Source organism: Acromyrmex echinatior, chromosome 5, assembly GCF_024713525.1.
Source record: "Acromyrmex echinatior isolate Ae372 chromosome 5, ASM2471352v2, whole genome shotgun sequence".
NCBI classification, from domain to species: Eukaryota; Metazoa; Arthropoda; class Insecta; order Hymenoptera; family Formicidae; genus Acromyrmex; species Acromyrmex echinatior.
The window spans coordinates 5,170,412-5,193,173 of NC_141856.1; the positions used below are offsets into that span (position 1 = coordinate 5,170,412).

General features: G+C 32.4%; 1 protein-coding gene across 5 annotated transcripts in view; it reads right to left on the reverse strand.

Annotated features, from left to right (window-relative positions):
* Window positions 1-22,762, reverse strand: part of LOC105153705 (protein Skeletor, isoforms B/C) — a 117,194-nt gene that overhangs the window by 14,442 nt on the left and 79,990 nt on the right. For all 5 annotated transcript variants that reach the window (XM_087406363.1, XM_011068715.2, XM_011068714.2 and 2 more), the window contains 2 exons: window positions 20,372-20,597; window positions 18,995-19,106 (listed from right to left, as the gene is read on the reverse strand). In XM_087406363.1, the coding sequence (XP_087262489.1) occupies window positions 18,995-19,106; window positions 20,372-20,597 (338 nt within the window). The remainder of the gene's footprint in view (window positions 1-18,994; window positions 19,107-20,371; window positions 20,598-22,762) is intronic.

Sequence of the window (22,762 nt, forward strand, 5' to 3'; positions counted from 1 at the left end):
TTAAGGTAAAACGGGGTAAGACATTTCGATAGGGAATATACCCCATTATAAATATTTAAAAAATGGCAACTGTTTTGAATAATTTGTCTATACCGCCTGGTAGGTGATCTGTTTTACCTATAAAGCTTTATAAGACACTGTTTACTATTTTAGACATATTATTCTAGATTGGATTAATTGATACAAGATTGGATATATTGCAAGGAAAAGAAAGATAAAAAAAAGAGAAAGTCGTCTAAAATCGACATTTACTAGTACAATATATATTTTTCGATAAATATTTCTTTGTTGAATAAGAATTATTCTATTAATTGTAAGTAAGGGAAGCGCAATTATGATCAAAGTTAGAATAATATTTCTATAATCTGAAATAAGTGTATTTTAAATACACTTATTTCAGATATTTGACTATGCACAGATTACTTTGAGATCTGCAATACAATCAATTAAAATAATAATTATCTCACAAATTAAATTGATCGTTGATTTAAAAATTGAAAATTATTCAATAAAATTATTCTCTCCTAATTTCAAATATCCATGTCCATTATTATTTCTCTTATTATTTCTATTTTATTTTTTTACATCGGTCGATGTGTGTTTTAATAATTTTTATACGTAATTTCTTTTCATAATAAGAACATCTCTTAAAAAGATATCTCATATGCTTTTTCATATAAAATTTTTTTTTACGTTGGAAAGAATCGAATAATTCGTATCATTATTCGACAAGAGTAAAATTCATAAAGATATCTTTGTGTAAACGCATATCGTCTTGTTTAGCAAGATCAAAACATATCCTTTTATGAATGTTCTATAGGATCTCAATTCAAAGTCGGAGGACAAACAATTGGCAAGAAAAAGATTTGAGAGAGAGAGAGAGAGAAAGAGAGACAAGGAGAAACAGTGCAAAGGAGATAGCAGGTTGAAATTAGAGTTAAAAAAGGCCTTCTATTCGCGAGATCGTTTAAATAAATGATAAATTAAACGAGTCTTCCTCGTCTCCGTAGTACCTCTATATCTTTAGCCGCCAAATTTAATGGAGCTTTTTTAACCGAAACTTTTTTACTGCCTCGGATAAGCTTTTGTTAAATATGTTCCACTGGGCCAGGGTCTAATTACGTGAGTTTCGAGCATCGTTTAAAAATTCACTTTTAGCGGAGCAATACTTGAGAGAGTACAAATAGAATTTTCGAATTTTCCGCAAAGATAACGTTCGCGAACTTTAATGAGAAACAAATGACAAAATATTTATTAGCTCGGATGTAAAAGTAAAATATTATAATAACAACAATTATTTATTCCACATATTATACTGAAAAAAAATTTTTAATTTTTGTGACTATAATTACGTGTTACTATAATTATGGTTATTACTGCTATAATGTTAGTACTGCAATAATATATATACAGAGTGTCTTACAACTATCGAATTTCCTGTAAGGACATATTCTTGAGGTAATTTTGAGACGAAAATTCTAATATCGCGCGCGCGCGCGTGTGTGTGTGTGTGTATATAAGGTGTCCGAAATGTGTGGAAAGTCCCTAATGTTTCGAAAACTAAACATTTCTAAAAGAAATGTTTCAGACAAAAGTTGCAGGGTTTAAAAAGATCTATTTAATGATCTTATCAATTTGATCTCGGGTGATGCCACCAAGGTCAAATTGACCGAGGTTATTGACCGAGTATATTTATTCTTTTCATATTAAAAATAGTTTATCTATTGATATTATATTATAAAAATGTTTACCACACAAACAAATATAGTTTTTAAAAAATTTATTTTGAAACATATCGTAGTATCTCGCTATTAAATTGATGTTTTGTTATATGCTGCGACATTAATTATGTGTACAAATAAATTCCGTAGAAGCAACAATAATTTCTTAATAAAAATGTCATTGCATATTTATGTAATTTTGAAGTTGCTGAGAGGTTTTCCTGAAGCACCTTCATCACTTGTAATATAGTCATGCCTGAACGCGTGAAATATCAGCCTGTGATTAGTAAACTTTAATCATTATTAATTAAAAACCTATTTTAATCCCGACATTTTCGTATTAAGATTTTCGTCTTAGAATGTTTCAAAGAATCCGTTCTTAAAAGGACGAGTGTCAATTATAGGACTTCCTGTATATATATATATATATATATATATATATATATATATATATATATATATATATATTTGTGATAGAATTGTTCATATAATTATTATATGTTTTATTATTAATATTATATGTATTATTAATATTATTATAAATATAATAATATTATAATATATTGATAATATGGAACTGTAATCATAAATATTAAAATATAAAAATATATAATATAAAAATTTTTCTACATTATAACAAGAATCAATGTCATGTTATCAAGAGTATTACTTTATTAATTATGAGAAAAATATTTTGATTATATTAATAAAGCACATATAATAAAGAGCATTTTGATGAGATCAAACAATATATTTGTGATTGGATTTCGTATTTTATAGCTAGAACGTTTGATAAACTTAACTATAAGAATTTGATTAGTATTTTCGATTGGATTTATAAAATTTCTAGTTAATATTCAATAGATATTTTCTTCACTAAAAAATTATACTGATCTAATTAAATAAATTTAAATTATTATCAGAAAATTCTGATACGTTTAACAGGAAGGAACTAATTACGTTCATCTGGTAATTTTTAAAATAAAGATTTGTTCATCTGATAGTTATAATATATGAATTTATCAAATTTCCAATTTATATAACCAGAGATTTTTTTCCAGAGAGTGAAAGTATTTTTTTACTTTACGCAACATGCGTTATTAAAAAAAAAATGACAAATACTTTTAAATATAAAATTATTTTATGAGAATTGTGTGTGTGTGTGTGTGTGTGTGTACTTTCTATATTAAATATTTAAATCGATTAGCTTTCTTTTCCTTCTGAATTGATACTCGGAAACAATTACTAACAGTGATATTTTTTTTCCGATTATAGTTTTGCAAAAATATCTGTGATCTCTAAAGATGACTGAGCTAGCCCTCCAAGTATGTTACGACGATATTAGTAGCAATGTAGCTTATCCTACTACAGTATGAATGACGAAACTTTCCCGGCGATAGAAGGACCGGTGGGCGGTCCTCTGGGATACCTGGAACTTTCGTAAGCTCTCGTCCAATCGGCGTGTTGGAAAACGAGAGGTAGATAGAGAGGATAGAGAGGATGCAGAGAGGGACACGGAAGGGCTGGCAGGGTGAGGAAACAGAGAGCTTTTACTCTCTGGGTAAAAATGACAATTTTTGTTGGAATACCTAACTGTGGTTAAATGCATGCGACGTTAACTTCACTTTACTTTGCTGTGTTTCCTTTTTTTTTCGTTACTTCCTTCAGTTATGTTCACATGCACATTTTGCGCGATTTCTCCTGCTTTTCGTTGAATCGACGAGCCGATGACCTTTCTCGTCGATTGGTTCCAATCGCGAGTATTGGATGTCTGTTTGAAGAGAAGGGTCAATGATCTTGTATAGAAGGAAGAAACAGTTTTACGCCAAATGTCGGACGTGATAACACGTACAATGTTATTTTTTGTTATATTAATTCTGTTCTGCGAATTTCTCCTCTGATACAAACAGAAATACATGTAGTTGGTGTTCCAACGTCGAAAAGAACAATTTCTGGTGTTTGTTTTGCAAAGCCGCGAGCAGTAATATTTTTTTTTCGTATACTGAATGCTGAGCGTTTCCGCAGTTTCAAGCCCTCGTCAGAGAAAAACACATGTCTGCTTGTCGAAAATAAAAGTACTGTAATATATGAACGTGCGACGATAAAAATAAAATACTAATAACGGTATTTATACATAGATACTGCAAAAAAATGATTTGAACTTTCTTTCCCGTTTGCGTTATTATAGACTATTTTCGTAATGAAAACTCGAATTCGCTTATTGCCCTCTTTGTACATCATCGGAAAAGTAGGGGTATAAACTTTTAATAAAAATAGCAACGAGAACCATTTGCTCTCTTTAAATTTGCGTTGCTGTTGTTTACCGTCGAAGACTCACGGAAAACCCAATTTATGTCAGCCACTTCGATTTATCCATTTTCGATCGAGCTCCCATTGATATCCAGAACGTAGCATGGGCGTGTGTACGTCAGTGCAATCGATGTCTATTCGATGGGATCCGATACATTCGGCATACATCAGCATCAGCTGGAATATACACCCACGAGGACGAGTCGACGCGTAGGTGATGCCAAAATGGCGCACGAGACATTTAATGCCCTTCGACCTTCCGTAGATTACACGTGTACTATGTGTATATTTCACTCTGAAGTTGTTTATTAAAAGTCTGTTTAAAAATGAAATCCAGTTTATTATATGCCTCAAAAGCCTTAAAAACCTTAAAAACGAAGTATTTATACATGAACATGCAACGTAAATCTGTTTATTATGAATAATAAAACATAAATAAATAATCAAAATCATCAAATACAGAATGGAACGTGTGAGTATTAATATCGATAAATTTAGACAATCGATAAGATAATGCGCAGAAGTTAACAAATACAATAGTTAATCGTACGTGGGTATCGAGTGCACGTTATTGTGAAAGAAACCATTATCGCAATCTACTCATATTTTTCGAGCGTGGAAATGATTGGATACGCAAATTACGATAAATAAAAGCAAAAATTTTTGTTCTCTTCTTTTCTTCAACTTTTTTTTATGGGATTATTTTAAATTCCTTTCTTCAAAATATGCTTTTTATTTCAAATATAAACGCTTAACGTGAGATTTGGACACATTGAAAAGTAATACAGTGTAAAGATATTTCTCGTATCTCTTCTAATATGTGCTAAATGACAAATCGAGAATCACCAATGTGATATAATACAATACAAAGAAATTAGAATAAATTCATCCTTTCTAATTATGTTACATATCTTTTGAACCATATTAATAATTCTCCATTTGGATTATTTAGCGTAATACTTTGTGTCGTATGTTATAATAATATAAGTCTATCTCTTTTTACTGACTGAATGATGAATCCAGTTGCTGAACGACTTCGAAAATTGTCTAATCAAAACTATCGTAGGAGATACTAGATAGGAGAAGATACTTTCAGGATCGAAGGCTCTGACCTTCGAAGGCAAACTCTTGGCTCTCGACCTCGATACCTCGCCGGTCATCAGGGCCGTGAGGTTGAGCCCTCTACTTTCAAAATGGCGGCGACTCTAGGTACGGAATACCGTGGCATAGACAGAAGAGACGAAGGGCAAGGGGAGGATACGCCAGTCCCGAAAAAGTGAGAAGGGACGAGGACGAAATGAAGAGGGGAAAGATGAAAAAAAGGATGAAAGCTTTGCATCATTTCACAGAAATGAAACGGTGGATAGACAGAGCGACAGCGTAGAAACGAATGTGGTTCAACGAAGAGCTACAGTTACGGAAGACGCAGAAATGCGAGAAGAGAGGAAAGGGTTGCACGACGAAAGAGAGCCGACAGAACGAGGATGAGTGATATGTACGGGATGGCAAGGGTGGAGTGAGAGAAAGAGGGGGAGGAGGAGAGAGAGAGAGAGAGAGAGAGAGAGAGAGATATCCTCGACTACCAGCCAGCCAGAGCCAGTCAGCCAGCCCCGGCCAACATCGACCGGGTATTGTCGCATCTGCGCTTGCGTCACTGTTATCCAGGACTATCAACCTTGCCTCAATTCCTGATCGTCCGTTTTCCGTGTCCCCGTTCATGCTCATGTGTGCGTGTGTACCGGTGCTCCGTGTACGTACGCACGTGTAACGCGCGTATATACGTGTGCGTTACGGACACGCGGTACGCCGGTATCCCGTGTGACTCGCGCGCGGCGTTATCCCCCGCGAGGTGCGAGAGAGCGAGGCGTTCGTCGTCTGCCGTGCCGAGCCGCGCCGACCGATGGCGACCGATCGTGCGACGCGGCGGATCGAATCGATGGACGTTGAGGTTTCTCGTGTTCGCGGATAGTCATTTTCTGCATGATCAATGAAGCTCCAAATATGTGAAAGCCAACGCGTGTTATCATCGAAACTATTGTTTCCTGGGAACGGCATTTAGCACGTTAATAATATTGAGTTATTACGGTTTTCTTGTCGTTAGCGAAGAAAATAAACATAACATCTACCAGTTGTTGTATTTTAGTAATAGTACAATATACAAGTTTTTTTAATATAAAGCAAACACTCTCTGATACAATACACGATCAAAATAAAAATATGTTTCACCAACGAAATCTTTTAATTTTACTCTGAAATAATTATTCTCTCTAATGCTATAATAAGTGTTAGTGGGAAAGTTATCAGAACTTTTTATATTTTTGGCCAGCAGATTATTGAAATAATTTAAAATTTTTTAACAAGTTGTATGTAGAAAAGAAATAAAAATGAATATGTTTAATATTTTAATCGTGTTCACGCATATAGTACTCTGTGAATTCAAGTTAATATAACTCCATTTATGACCTTTAATCTTCCGTCTACAAACATATTTTTATTTCTTCCGTCTAGATCTTTTTTCAACCCAAGTTTTTATTAATTTAGGCTTTCAAAAAGTATAGAAAAATTCAAGATTACTTTTTAACATCTCTACTAGATTACTAAATAATTTTTTAATTTAAATGTTAAAATTTTTATTTAATAAAAATTAAAATTTTTGTAAAAAAAAATAAAAGTGAAATTTGAGAGTAAAATTTTGTTTGTGCCAAAAAAGATCTAAATTGCAGATCAAGATCGAAGATTAATTAAAATGTACGTAAGTGTGTAAATGTAATTTAGAGTTTTTGAAAACCTATATACTCCGTTAAATTCATAATATCACAAATATCCAATTATATCTAATTTGAATTATTTTTAATCATTTCTGTAAGTCGCCACTGCACTGCTCCTGTTCAGTATGTCGTTAATTTAACTAAAACAATGAAATTAAATTGAAATAATTAAATTAAACATTTTAACGTAAGAAAATGTATTAAATTTGATTTAATTTAATTTATTATACAGTGCTACAATGTTGTTTAATTTAAAACTTAAGCAATTCAATAACAGAAATAGATTGATTTATAGTTTGACACACAAGAAGTTAAAAATATCAAAATATTACTCAAGGCATGAGTTACCATTGCTCTTTCGATATCTAACAGTATAGCAATTAATTATAATTAACAAGGGATTATAGGAATTCGTAAATAGAAAGAAACACCTAATTGAAAAAAATCGACAAATGCGACATCGTAACATCTACTGTGACCATCACTATTTAGAAGAAATAATTATATTATAATAAATATAAAATGGACGGAAACAATTTTTAATGAATTATATTGTAATTATCTGTCACATTGAGAATACGATAACGGGTCAAAACTGTCGTATTTTTATTATGTAAAGATTAAATTTAATTAGTTAGCAATGAACATCCAGCTTAGCTCGTAGCTCTTTTATTATTTATCTATTTTAATTATAATTATTCTTCATTAATTTAAATATATATAATATTTTATTATATATACATATGCAGATAATTCCGATTGTATAAACAATTAGTTATAGATCCTAATCGGAAATCGTAAATACTTGCTTTGGTTAATTTGTCTACCGATTTGTACATCGACATCGTACACGGAAGCGCATGCCGACTGCTACTGTATCTCCTAGTGACAAGTCGTTTGCCGATTTGTCAAGATTATTGATGGTTGTATCAATGGATAAATGCTTTACGTCTGACTGCACTTGCTGTGCGAGTTATTGTTGCTTCAACAAAATTAGTCGTACGAAAGTTAAGTACTATAGTTAAGTCAAATTAAGCGAAAATAATAATATATGACTAAAGTAAAAACGTTAATTGCAAAAATGTAAAGAAAAATAGAAATGTAATACGTGATAGAGTTAGCATGTACAATTTTTAGTCTTTCTCTTAGAAAAATATAAAAATATTAGTATAAATTAATAATCTTTCTTTTTTTTATAATCTTTCCTTATGTTTATACCCAATTTTATTAAAATGTTTATATAGTAATACATTTACATATATTTATTCTTATATCGGATATTTGATTATAATAAAAATCTAATGTGAATCTTAGGCCGAATAATTAGAAAACTCGAATACTAGAAGTTATATTTTATTCTATTGAAAAAAATCATATTTTAGAAATAGAAATTAGTTTAATATATCCTTAACTCTATATTAACTCTTCTTAAAATCTTAATTAAATAAAATTGTAAACAATAATTCTTTGATACATTATGGAACAGGTTTGGCGTGTACACGAGAACACTGTGCACAAAACCGAAAAGAGAGAGAAAAAGACACAGGGAGGGAAAGAGAGAGAGAGAGAGAGAGAGAGAGAGAGAGAGAGAGAGCTCGAAGTCGATTAATTCAAATTCTACTGTAATATACATAATACTTGTACGATTTATTTGTCTCAAAAAGAATTTTAATCCGTTGAAGAAATATATATAATATATAAGTTGCCAAAAAATAAAAATATAAATTATTAAAAAAAAATAGTTACATTAATGTCACTCATGTGAAAGGATTAGAATGATAAGAGGATATTTCATAAATATATTGTACCTCCGAACTAAAATCTCCCGCAAGACGTTTTCCCAAATAGTCTGTAAAGATATTGCGGAGATTCCATGTCCGATATGAAATCGATTATTAACGTTGACTTCGGCGAAGAACCAGGATTCAACGACATGGAACGACTCTCGAAGTTATACGACGTGCTTGGAAAGCTTTTGCATCACCAATACAATGAATGATGTCAATATAGGAAAAAAAAAACGTTTCAAAGCTTTTACGCATGCTGCCATGAACTTATCAATGTCGCTTTTATATTCTACATTGTTGACGGAATCGCAAAATCGCTCACACATGTCACTAAATTCGATTATTTTGCTGAAATGACTGACGGGTTACAGAATTTTGACCAAACAATTTTGTCATGGTATATTTGCAGATACTTATTTCGATATATGCGATGAAAAAACGATGATGAAACGATGTGATGTGTTAATGTATATTAATAATGCATTTTATAAATAATAAATTGTTCAAGCGCAACGAAAAATGCGCGTTATTTATTACTGCTCCTGTTTCACGGCTCCATTAACGTTCATTTCGAATCAATTTGGTCAAGTCAATGTAAAATAATTGGATTATATGTAAATATAACAAAGAAATAGTGGTAAATAAAAAAGCGTAAATAAAAAAGTAACAATAGTAAAGCGTATTCATTAATAATTTCACTTTTTAATAATAAATAATAAAAGCGCAACGAAAAATACGTGTTATTTATTACTGGTCCCGTTTTCCAGCTCCATTAACGCTCATTTCGGCTCAATGTAATCAAGTCGATAGGAAATAATCAGATTATAAAAATATATAACGAAGAAATAATAGTAAATAATATATAAAACGAAAGCAACAATAGTAAAATGTATTCATTAATATTGTAATTTCAATTTCTAATAGCTGTAGCAAATTTAATTCAATGTAATTATCTCATTGTCAGCATCTCTTCATAGTTTTTAGAAAGATATTAATATACAGGTAACATATACAAAAAACCTATTATTTACAGATAGAAAGTATACACGATACTGATAATGAATAAAAAAGTCTTAACACATGCAGTAACACTATTCAATGGGTCGCCTTCAATTTGACATATATAGCATTTTTATTTAATATTTGGAATGTAGAATCACGTAGAAATGGAATTATGTGCTGAAGGATTCAAAATTATGGCAAATCGTTATTTTTTTAGTAAAAATCGGAAAATCTGTAAATCCTCATATAAGCCATAAATTGAACCAATTTTGATCTTTTTTCATCTTTCTTATCGTAATTTTAAGAGAACGATGTTATTTACTGAATGTAAAGTATTTCCCATATAAATTTTATATCACATAATGGATATTTTTTAAAGTCATCATTTTCATCTTCATTTTTGTACTGATTTTTTATTATACAGAGCAAAAAAGAATATTTTTCTCTTAAGATCACAATAAGAAGGATGAAAAAAGACCAAAATTGGTGTTTACTCGATTTATGGCTTATATGAGATTTTCCGATTTTTATTGAAAAATGACGATTCATCATAACTTTGAATGATTCCCTTAGCACGTAATTCCTTTTCTGCGTGATTCTACATTCCAAATATTAAACAAAAAACGTTATACGAGCCAAATTGGGGGCGGCCCAATGAATAGTATTATTGCTTAGTGAACATAAGTCAGAAGCTTAATCGTTCCTGAGATATATATGTGTATGTAAACAATTTTGTATATTAGTATTATAATTGACTTATTGTCTTCTACATGTTGCATACAACAAAAAAGAGAGAAATTTAGATAAGTAGCATATTGATAGCCTATTTGGGAGAATCACAAATCTAAATGAGGTAATCTCTTATAATGTTCATCCAATCGTAATGGCTAGTTGATCAGTCAACTTACTGATTCTCGATGAAATTTTTTATTATAAAGTGAATATAAAAATTGAATGAGAACATTTAGAACGTGATTTGTAAACACGTCGCAAGCGACATGTAAGGTCTCATCTACAATAATAGTACAACTGTGCCGCATGTCGCGAGTATTAACGTCGCAGGAAAATGTCATATGTCGTAAGAGTGTCTAAATGAACATCTACAACAGTTGTAAGATTTACTGTGTTGTGATTGGCTGAGCTCATGCGACGCGCTTATTGTCGTAAAAAGTTGAAGACTTGTTACACAATAGGGTCGCAAGTCGTAAGTCATCAGAAATTGACCAATTATCGTCGAATATGAGAAAAATAATCGACTATAACTGGTTAATTTCTTACGGTTTACAGATTGCAGCCGAAAGGCCGAAGTTGGCTCAACTCCGTACGATAAGAACTCTTGCGATTAGAAGCAACACCCGTACGATAAGAACTCTTGCGATTAGAAGCAACACTCCTGCGACATTCTCATACGACATGCGACACAGCCTGTGCAACTATTGTAGGCTTAAAAGCCAATACAGACGTGTGCAAAAGTATTAGGCACTTATAATTTTCTCGCATTTTAAAGCGAAAAGTTAAATATCTCAGCGAAAAGAAATCTCAGAGAGGTTTTCAACCAAGCATTTTAAAGCGTAAAGATAGGATTTTAAATCTGCGTTTGAATCTTTTGTCTACGATATTTTATCCTAAGTTATATAAATTTGAAAAATTATATTTTTATAATATTTTTGTTTTACTTTAAAGCGCTATAGTTCAGTAAAATATCAGCGAACAAAATTTAATATGAAAGTATCTTAAAGTAGGCTTCCTATGCTTTAAAATGCTATGCTTTAAAATTCTATGCTTTTAAGATATTATATTTTTTATTATGTGAAATTTTATTGTGTACAAACTTTTTTTAAAATTGATGATCGAATAAAGTTTTCAAAAAAAATTTGAAAAAATTTATATGAATCAAATACATTATGACACATATTTTTTCCTTTTGTCTTTTTTCCGTATATTTTTTAATGTTAAAATTAAAAAACATTTTAGAAAAAGTAAGTTTTTATACAATAAAATTTCACATAATAAAAATACGATATCTGTATTTTAAAAGCATTTTAAAACTTAGGAAGCCTACTTTAAAATACTTTCGTATTAAATTTTGTTTGCTGATGTTTTATTGAATTGTAGTACTTTGAAGTAAGACAAAAATATTACAAAAGATATCATTTTTCAATTTTATGTAAATTAGAAACAAAATATCATAGAAAAGATTCAAACGTAGATTTAAAGCCCTATCTTAACGCTTTAAAATGCGTGATCGAAAATCTTTCTGAAATTTCTTTTCACCGAGATATGTAACAAGTGCCTAAATACTTTTGCACACGTCAGTTATGATACTAACATACAAAATTGTTTATATCTCAAAAAAGATTTACTTACAATTTTAAGATTTACTTTCATATTAAATAATTTTGTTTGCTGATATTTTATTGAATAGTAGTGCTTTCGATCTATGTTCACTAAGGCTTTTTTACTTCTTAGTATAGTCTGTACTATCTACCATATAAATGCTGAATGATTTTCTTAATACTCTGTAGAGAATTTAACGTTAGTTGAAATATGACATCTTTCATCAATAAATTAAAATAGAAGAAATTAGTCAAATAAATGCTAAAAGTTCTAATAAATATACCAATGTTAAAGAAAACATGGACATAATCTTATGGTCAATGAAAACGGGATGCGTTCCTTTATGCGTTCTCTTTTGGAGGTTTCAGGAATCCATTCTAAGCGCTTATTAAATGATGCTCTCGCGCAGGGTTGAATCGTCCACTTGGTGCCAGAAGCAATCGTACTCCGTCATCCCACTCCGAAAACTATGAGGCGTTTAATTAACTCCGGGAAGGCCGGGAAAGAGAGGCCATAGAATTCACATGCAAATGCTCTGTGACACGATTGCAGAACAATCATTTCTTTTTTCAACTAAAACTCGGCTACCAAAACGACCACCGACTTCTGACACTTCGTGCCAACTAAATTTTATACGGAAATATCATCATTTTAATCTAAAAGCAAAATTTACTCAAAAAACTCATAAAAAACACAAAGGAAAGACTCTATATCTTTTTTTTATAAATATGCTTTTTTAAATATATTATGACATAATTTTTCAGAAAAATAGAATATTCCAATTGAGAAGATGGCAAGTAAAAATGAAAGAATACATTAGAGCTGGTTATTTTTGTTATATATGAAAGAATATTCGATTAAAGATGCTAATGTCATGTTAATATCGCAGAAATAACGATTGTAATGGGATCGGTTGAGGAATGTAAAGTAATTTTGAATTATCACATCTTCTGATGACGTAACAAAAATAACAAACGTCCGCAATGTACTATTGGTAGATAGCATAATTTTACTTTTATATGGTTTGTCGTTGGTGTAGTCGGATGTGCGAATGAATCACCATTCGCAAAGGATAACGAACGCAATCGCGCAATTGCGAGTAGCAAAGTAGTCACGTCACGCATAGGTCAACCAGAAAGTAAAGAATAATGTAATCGACAGATGATGCGAAAGTTGATCGATGTTAATACAATTGCATTAATTCTTGCAGTAAAAGTCGTTACTATTTTTTATGTTTCTTTTGGTAATATGCAGAACTCTCATAGAATACTGGCGGATTCAGACATTTGTCAAGGGAAGAGGATGGATTTGTATATTTTTGGATTAACTTTTTGGTTACCGGATTTCTGAAACATTATGCACCAACTGTAACGAATTAATAAAAAAAAAGGGAAAATTTAATTATTTCACATCATTTTTTTGTATCTTTCTGTTCTTATTACTTATTATTAAATTTACGCGCCGCAAGTAAAATTTTTTTAAGGTAGACTATTTAAATTATCATTAGCATTACATTAAAAAAGTGCTCTGTAAATATTTAATTTATAAAACATTTTATTTAAAATTATATTAACAAACAGGAATAATATATACGCATAACATTTTACAATGAAATATAATTTACACTTTCTATTTCTGATAAATCTATCGAACACTGTTTCTTTATCAATCTTTATGTCTCTAAGTAACAACACAAGTTCCAAAAGTTTCTTTTTACTCATACGATCTCTTAACCAGATTTTCAAATGCTAAAGGACTGAAAAACTTTGATAGAAACGACACTTATCAGCAGACATAGTAATATTTCAAGTAGTGTCTTGCAATTAATAACTTTCACATAACGTTGCATAATGCGGTATTTACAACAGAGCACTAAGTTTTAATAATCCGTAAAAATTTATTATTTATTTTTATCCGTAGGAATTCCTTAAATTAAAAAATATTTTTGGAATATCAAAATTGTGATTAAGCATTTTAAAAAGATTAGAAATATTAAAAATATATATAATATTTTACTATAAAATATTTTTTTAAAAATGTGTGTGTATGTGTGTGTGTGTGTGTGTGTGTGTGTGTGTGTGTGTGTGTGTGTGTGTGTGTGTGTGTGTGAGTGTGTGTGAGTGAGACCCCAGGAAGGAGGGGGACAATGCCTGTTCTGCTTTAGAAATGCCCGTGGATCTGCCAGTGTCATAGAGATTGTAGATTGCATTAAAATTGATTAAGATGCAGATTTTTTAAATATTTATTGATATACCATTTTGTAAAAATGTATACCTGTTCACATATATATATCGCTCATTAACAATGATACAACTCAAAAATGTTTTCTAGAAGTTTTCTTTGAATGTCTTTAAATCATTAAAATTTGATAATATTAATTTTGAAATGCAAATCTTATGTAATAACTGATTACTAGAAGAATAAAAATATGTACTTTTAATTTTTGTCTTTTTTCTTTTTTTTTCATGTTCCAGTTCTTTTTTCAAAAACAGCTAAAGAATCACAATTTTTTAATTATATTGCTATAGCAAATGAGCGATACGTATATTAAAGTGTCAAGGTTATCTACAATCAATAGTAGGGATTAAACCGAGCGAATAAGAGCACAGTGTAGTAGCAAATGAAGATTTTTTTTTCCTTTTTCCACTTCTTTATTCCAAAACTTTGAGATAAAGTGTAATTGGCAATGTAATTAATGCAAAGTTTCAGGACGGCTACTTTGTTTGTTGGGATTTACTACATCAAGTCTGTCAATTTGTTGTTTGATTCATCCCTTTCACATAAAGGAGTGACTAATATCTATTATGTATTTACTAAGGAGGACTTCAAAGTCAGGCAAAATGTTCAATTTCTTTGGGAATAAAGAAGTGGAAAAAAAGAAAAAAATCTTTATTTGTGTACCATCAACAGCTGTACTTTCATTTGTCCAGTTTAATCCCTACTATATTGTTTTAGGTTGAAGAGTCCGTAATTTTGTACTTTTTTCATTGGTTATCTACAGTAAAATGGTTTTTATTACTCACTTATTTTATTGCTCATTTAGTCTATAATTTATACTGTTTTAATCTTTATTTTATTAACTCAAAAATTTCTTGTAATAATATATAATATAATTGTGTGTGTGAGAAATAATCATATTATAAAACTAATGGTTTCCATAATGAAGGTGCATAATGCGTTATACTATATTACTATACATATTCAGGAATATGCGGATTTACTTTCAAAAGATAGTTTTAATAATAAGAATGATGTTAAAATGTATCTTGAATTTTGCACAGTCAAACTTTATATAATTTTCTAAGTATTATCGCTCATTGTTACGTGCAAAGTATAAAAAATTCGTAGCCGGAAATTAAAGATGACGTATCCTACGTCGTTTAATTTACATTCTCGCCGTGCAACGCGATGAAATCTTAAATTATTATACATAGGGTGTTCAACATTTTTCCAATAAGTGGCATTTATAGGTGAAAGAAGTGGCGCTCCTCCACTCTGAACTCGATCGATGGCATTCTGCTCACGCGTTTATGATGCGAAACGTAGGAAGGCGATTAATCGTGAGTAAGAGTCGTCGAATCAGGAGAGAAAAATAAAATACCACAGCGTAAGGAAGAAGGAGACGAGGAAAGAAGACGATAGCAAGCCGGCTTTAACAGTTCGAGTTACTTCGCGAAAGGCGAACGTCGATGCTGGAGATAAGATTGCAACAGGACGACGAGAAATTGTTTCCATCCACTATTTTTCACTCCCGCGTGCGATATAGACACAGGGCTTGCATGACTATCTTGGACGGTGGTCCAGAAGACAGGATAGATGGAGAGGAAAAAAAATTACGAAATCCTACCTGATTCAATGGCTAAATCCATTGAGCGGCGGTTTGATATAGCCGAAGGATATATCTATGTTCTTTTGAAAGGAAGCCCGGATTTGAAGGAAGAACACGAAGGATACGTTCGCGAAGGAGCGGGTCTTTGAGAGGAAGCGGAAGGAAATCCTGAGAGCCAGCAGGGAGAGAAGGATGGACGAAAGAAGGAGCGAGAGAAGAGGGCTTACCCTGACAATACATCCGTTCTCCGGGGGTAACGCGAGGGAGTGCTGACTGACAGACAGCTCCTGTCTACTAGATATCCGAGCAAAACCTACACCACTCTCTTACACGTTGTATATTATAGTATCAGCCGTCCTGTGTTGGAAGATCTACCATTTCTTCTATAAATCACAGAAAAGTCGGAACTCTTAGAAACGTTCCAATAATGTGCATTATAAGATTTCCTTTTGTGATCGACCGTAATCAAGGAATATCCTGTTTGATCAGAAACATTTCAAGTTTTTTTTAGATAGTACCGCCATTCGGGGTCAGGACGTTCGATAAATACCGCAGAGACCCAGGGCAAGTTTTTCAACCGTAGTGACAGGCGCTATCAGTCCGATAGCAGCTATCACTGGCAGGAAATTGTTTACTTTCTTGTAACAAGAACGCTCCTCACACATTTCTGCTTAATAATAGTACTTTTGATACTTTTTACTGTACTGTATAGGTACAGAAAATCTACCGCCGCACCGTAAAATCTTTTCCCGGAACGGAATCTCCCCTCCCTCTGGGGTGGACGCTTGTCGAATGGTGCGGTAGGGCGGCCGCAAACAGGAGCGATTTATACCAAACCCTCTAGTTACGAAGACTCGCAGCGATCGTAATGGGACACCCGGTAGAATGGACCGTAGGCGGCGGACAGCGCGTTTTGCGGTGACAGAGCGTGTCTGATGGAGGGTTGTCACGGTGCGGGAGCACCCCTCAGACTTCGATATTAAAGCCCTCCTCTAATATAAGAGCAAAAGCTCCACTCTCTACCGTCGATATGCTCGCCTCAAACCTTTTTCCCTTTCTAGAGGCAGTGATATCGCGTTTGTGTGTCGTTATATTCATACGTGTAAGTCCGATAAAGGGGCAAAAGGAAAAACTAAAGGGTAGTCCCGGTGAAACGTAGACTCGCGCGGGCATTGAGATTTTCAAACACCGACTTTTAAGGGAAAGCGAAATCTATTTAAGAGAATATATATCTCTATCTTCTAATTTGTGTCTTCTTAAGAGAGAGAGAGAGAGAGGAGATGAAAAAGAGCTAAGCATTGGATTAACTCGAGAGTAAGCATATCGTGCAAAATACAAAAGAAAGAAAGGAACACTAAATTTTCGTGAATTTTAAAATATGAGAAAGTAGGAAAAGGGAAGAAAATGTATAGGACATTGTTATCTTTAAACAGAAAATTAATTGAAAATATCTTACCGAAAATTATTTATATGATATACAGAAAGAAGAATTTTGAACATATCTAAAAATTTAACTACAGACAGAAATCTTAAAATAATTTTGTTGAATCGTTAAAACAATTCTGTAGAAATCTCAAATATGATGAGCAATGCTGCAAAAAATTTTGACCATCCTACATAATTAAATTCTACATAATTTAATCATCCTACATAATTATTTTGATGATTAATGAAATTATTTTCAGATCTGTATCTAAATAAATTTTTAGACATTACAGTAAAAAAACTGTCCTTTTCGTAAGTTACTGTAAGGTTCTGTTATGAAAAAAATAAGTCATCTATCTATAAGTCATGAAATTGTTTCAAGTTGAATATTAAATTCATACATTTTGTTTCAAGCTATGAATATCAAAAAGAAATTTCAATATTTTTTTGTAAGCGTGATATCGCTAACGGTGCATGTTTACTCGCAATCACACGCGCAAAGAAGATACCAGAAAGATAAAGAGACGCCGGAATCGCACGCGCGTTTAGACAGGCGTGCACCCGAATAGAGAAGCCGGAGAAAGCCGAGAAAAAAGGGAAGGGCTTTTGGAACCCACTCACACGCACGTGCACGCGTACGGGGCCCCTAGACGCGGCTTTCGTATCCATCTCATACGCACCATTGACCTCGAATGCGACGTCCGATAGAGCTTCTCTGAACCTCCTCAAAAATCAAGTTATCTCTATTCTCCGCGCATCGTGGCGTTTGGAATAAAATGTGCGATATACCGGAGAGTCAAACAGGGAGCGTTTTGCGTCTCGCACGCGCATATCCTTTGAGAAACAACTTGAAATCTACCGCGAATGTCGAAAATGGATATTTAACTATTTATACTATCAAAAATGACGACACAGCACCTCGTGTAATCACGAATTTGTGAAATGAATGTGTGAATTATTGGCAACATTCATATTGTTTTGATATCAAAGAAGCAATGGTAATTCAATTCCTGGAGTATAACATTTTGTTATTTTTTATTTCCATATATATCGAAATGTAAATCAATCCATTTCTGTGGTTAATTTCAAAGTAAATAATATCCGTATTAACGCACTTATTGTTAGTAAATAATAAACTAACTTCTTTTTTAGTCAAACTTAATATATTTTCTTTAGTTAAATTGTTCAATTCCATTGTTTAATAAAATTATCGAAATATTGAGTAGGAGCAATGGCGACTTTTAGAAATATATTAAAAATAACTCGAATTGAATATAATTTGACTTGATTATGAATTTAACAGGGCAAAAAATATAATAATTGAGTCAATGCTCCTTGCTCTATTGATATATTCTTATATTTTTTCAAATTTATCATAGATCTAAAGATTTATTCCAATCACAGGTAACAATTGACAACTGAACTTTGTTCAATTGTCGTCAACCGTTGTAAGTTTTAAACTTAATCATTGGCCGCATTCAACAGAACGTCTATTTTGCAACTGTTGGAAGTTTTCTTCGCGTTCATTAGATTATTTTTAGATCTAAAGGAATAGTCTATTTCAACGAAGAAAACAGTTACAACAGTTGCAAAATAAACGTTCTGCTGAATGCGGCCATTAATCACGTTACTACACAAAATATTTAAAGCGCTCGGCAAGATGTTCAATTATCCATAATATTTCGATACGAGATGGATAGACGATTCGTGAAAATGGGAAGAAGTTTAAATCTCGGATTTTGTTTCAATAAAACAATATTGTATATACAATTAGCATACGGAAAATATCAAGATCGATCGCTACAATTTACTCACTGTAAATCTTCTGCACCAAACGCTCAGCCATTTAATGTCTCGTATGCGCTTTCCTCCGGGTAGCCTCAGGATAATGTCTGTGTAGTTGTATGCCTCCAATACTCGTGGATCGCTGTTGAAGAGGAAAGAAAGAAATGAGAGTAACATACCTAAAAGTAGCAAAAAGGTTTAAAACGTAACTGACGTAGAATATAATTGAAGCAATTATTTCCGAAATCGCAAGTTCGTGAATCGGAACTGCTCGGGCAACAATAAAAACTGCGGTGCTTCTATTTCTGAAATTCAGCCATTTTTGACATTTACATATTTGCATCACACATGTAATTAGATGAATTTGAACTGTTTTGTATTGTTCTCGTATTTTTAGCGTATCCCATAAATTATTTAAATTTGCGGAAGTTATATAGACTTATCTCATTTGTTATACTGACAGATTCGATCGATTTTAGATGCTTCTTGGTATCGCCGACTTTGTGTGTCGTGCGAACGATCAAGCGAGCAAGGCTTTCCGAGGGGAAATGGACGGAGGCGAGTTGTGCATGCGGTCAGGGCTGTAGAAGGCCGAAAAGGGCGCGAGTATAAGAGAGGTGGCGAGAGTGATGCGGAGCGAACGCGCGGCAGTCCGTAACCAAGGGATGAAATGAAATTCAAAGAGCCCGTTGTGCGCGTGGCCGTATATAAAAGGGGTGGCGGGGGAAACGGAAAGGTGAGAGGTGGGGGATGAAAAACAGAAGGAAGGCCGAACGAGCGAGTCGTACGCGGGAGAGTGCAGTTAATAAAACGGGAATTATACGCCAATCTCGTTCGGATTTCATCTGCGCGAGCACTTTATTACGTTTCTACTCGGCTGCTTCCTACCCACTTTAGTACACGTTCGAAAAATCGTGTGCAACGAGTATCGTTTTGGTATATATAATACAAAACGCCGTATACACTGATAGCCTCACCTTTCCACATTAACCGCGACAGTCGGATTATCAATCTCACATAAAATTGCTCGCTTATCATTATGTGGCACAAGCAATTTTATTGCTTACATTAAATAGTCTAATTAATTTTAATTAATTATTTATTTTCTTCTACAAACTTACTGACTGTATATTTTACTTATATTGTTGTAAATATGATCAATCAATTCTTTAAAAAAATACATATTTTTCTCATATGTAATATAATTATATATAAATATCGAAATAATATCAAGATTAAAAATTGCCTAATTAATTTATGTTAATTACGCGTGCTACTTCCTTCTCTATAAATAACTCTTCTATTTATATTACTATAAATTGTTATATAATTAAAAAAGAAATATATGTTTTCCCTCACAATATAATATTAAAATATCATAAATGTAGAAAATAAAATATCAGTTACCTGCCCTTATCAGTCTCAGGATAAGGTACAATGTAACCTTCAGGATTAGGTTGGCTGGTGTTGCCAACCCAGAAGTAAGCATCTGGGCCGGTGCCGTCGTAGCAAAATCCTTTTATGAATATCGTTGCATCATCAACGGCATACACTTTACCTTTGATACCGTGTGCGTATTCTTGTAGGGTTCCAATTAATTTACCATAATAATTAGGTCCGTTCCTGGCGTAACCTAAAAATAGAAATAATATAATTATAAAATGTTATCTCTCAGTACGATTAAAACACATACATATCATCTGCCCGACTATTTTATCATTACAAATAATATTTACTATGTTATTTATAATTCAGAATCTTTTTTGTCATTTATAGATATTTCATACTAAATATATGAATTAAATATATGTAGTCTAATATTTTTAACGCTATTGATTAAAAGTAAAAAAAAAAATAAAATTAAAAGTTAAGAAATACTATTAATACAAAAATTTATATAAGGATTTGTACAACTTCTTCATGAATAAAATAATTATTAATAGTTCGCGCAAAAAAAAAAGAAAACAAATTTTGTGATCATTATTTTCTATCTTCTTGTTATTTTCCTCACTCGCGCATGTATACAGCCTGCTTTTTAACGTTATGATTGTTCGACTTAACTAAAGCTCCTTGAAAGATAGCTAAAGCGATTTGTGAATTTTGTCCAAACGAGCAACGAGCCGGGGATACCGAGGAGGAAGTACGCTTCACCCTCGTGATGTAGGTTGGACGCATCGCCGCCCCGATACAAAACCGATGCGATGCCGCCTCGACAGCGCAAAGGGAAGCCGGCGTGGCGCGGTTCCGCGATTTGCATGAATTTCATTTCATTTGCTCGACAGGTCCGTAAAGCCGTTTGCGGGCGTTGCAAATATATATATAGATATATCGGGATATCCACTCATGGCAGTAAAGATCAGAGGGCGTTTAGTCCGTAGTCTGGAGAGCAGACCTTGATGATCGCACTGTCTACGCGTCTGGGAAGAATAAGTTTAAAAGCCGAAACGCGGGGAGGAGGTACTCGGAAACTTAGCCAAATACGTCCGAAGGGTAATACTGGTAATAGAGATAAAGGCTCGATGCGGAAAGATGGAATGAAATTAACGGATTAGGGCTTAGCCCTTAATCCTTGGGGAATCGGCCGTAGAACACGCGCGGACTTAAAAACCATATCTCGCTATTGGTCCTCTTAATTCGATGTATCGAATATGAAGAGTGCTCATAACTACAAGAATATAAAATGCGAAATTTACGAATGTGGAAAAAATATTTCGTTAAGTTACGGAACGTTTCAAAAATATATTTAACATCATCGGCTAAAATATTTACACAATGTCCTAGTTTTAGAACAAATAATAATAATAAAATATATGAATATTTGAAAAGATATCTTATATATATTTTCACATCTTTTCTCTTTCTTGAAACAAACATAAAGTTTTATAAAACATATATCTATATAAAAAAATATAATACTGATAACTACAAATTTTACAACGTACTTTAATCCTTTAAGGTTTGACTTTTTTTGAAAAATTGGTCATATAATATGCGTTTTTCTAATAAGGATATAGTGTAACGCAGGGAATTATTCTATCCTTAATATTGATAAATAACAGGAATAGAAAAACGCTCAGGATTTATTGTGATAATACTTTTGAGATTTTCACGGTATTTTCTTCATAAGTGCCAAAGAGTTTGAATATCTCAAACACATAGTTTGCTTGGCATCTCTTTTTTTATTTTTAATTTTTAATTTTTTTTATTTTAATAGAGGGATGCCAAGCTATACCTCCACGTGATGCATCCTGGATAACACCCAAATAGTCCGAAATGTAGATATTTATGTTAAAACACTATGAAATAAATTATAATTGCGAACAATAAATTACAATTTTTTTAACGTAAAAGTGATTATAACTCGGAAATGACTTATTTCCGGATCTATATTTATATAGCTTTTTTCCCTTCTTTTTGAGTCCCGAATTACACTTCGAAATATCGTGAATTAGTGATTTTCCGAACATCCTATATATATGTAAGTCATATCGACGGTTAAATCGTATCTCCATTGTATTTTCTAAACGAAATATTTTTTTTAAAGGTGACGACGTGACGCTAATATCATGATTTAAGTACTTACGATCATTTTCGTTTTGTCTTCGAGCGGTCCGTTTACGAATGACATTCAAAATTGATTTTGTTCAGTGTCTGTGATCTAAATTTTCGTACAATTTACTTAAGATGTTATTAATATTGTGTGAGTAATTGAGATGGAATAAAAGCACAATTCTACTTAGCACAAGTCCTTTTTCTGGAGATTAGCTTTTTATATAATATTGATCGTAATAGAGAAGT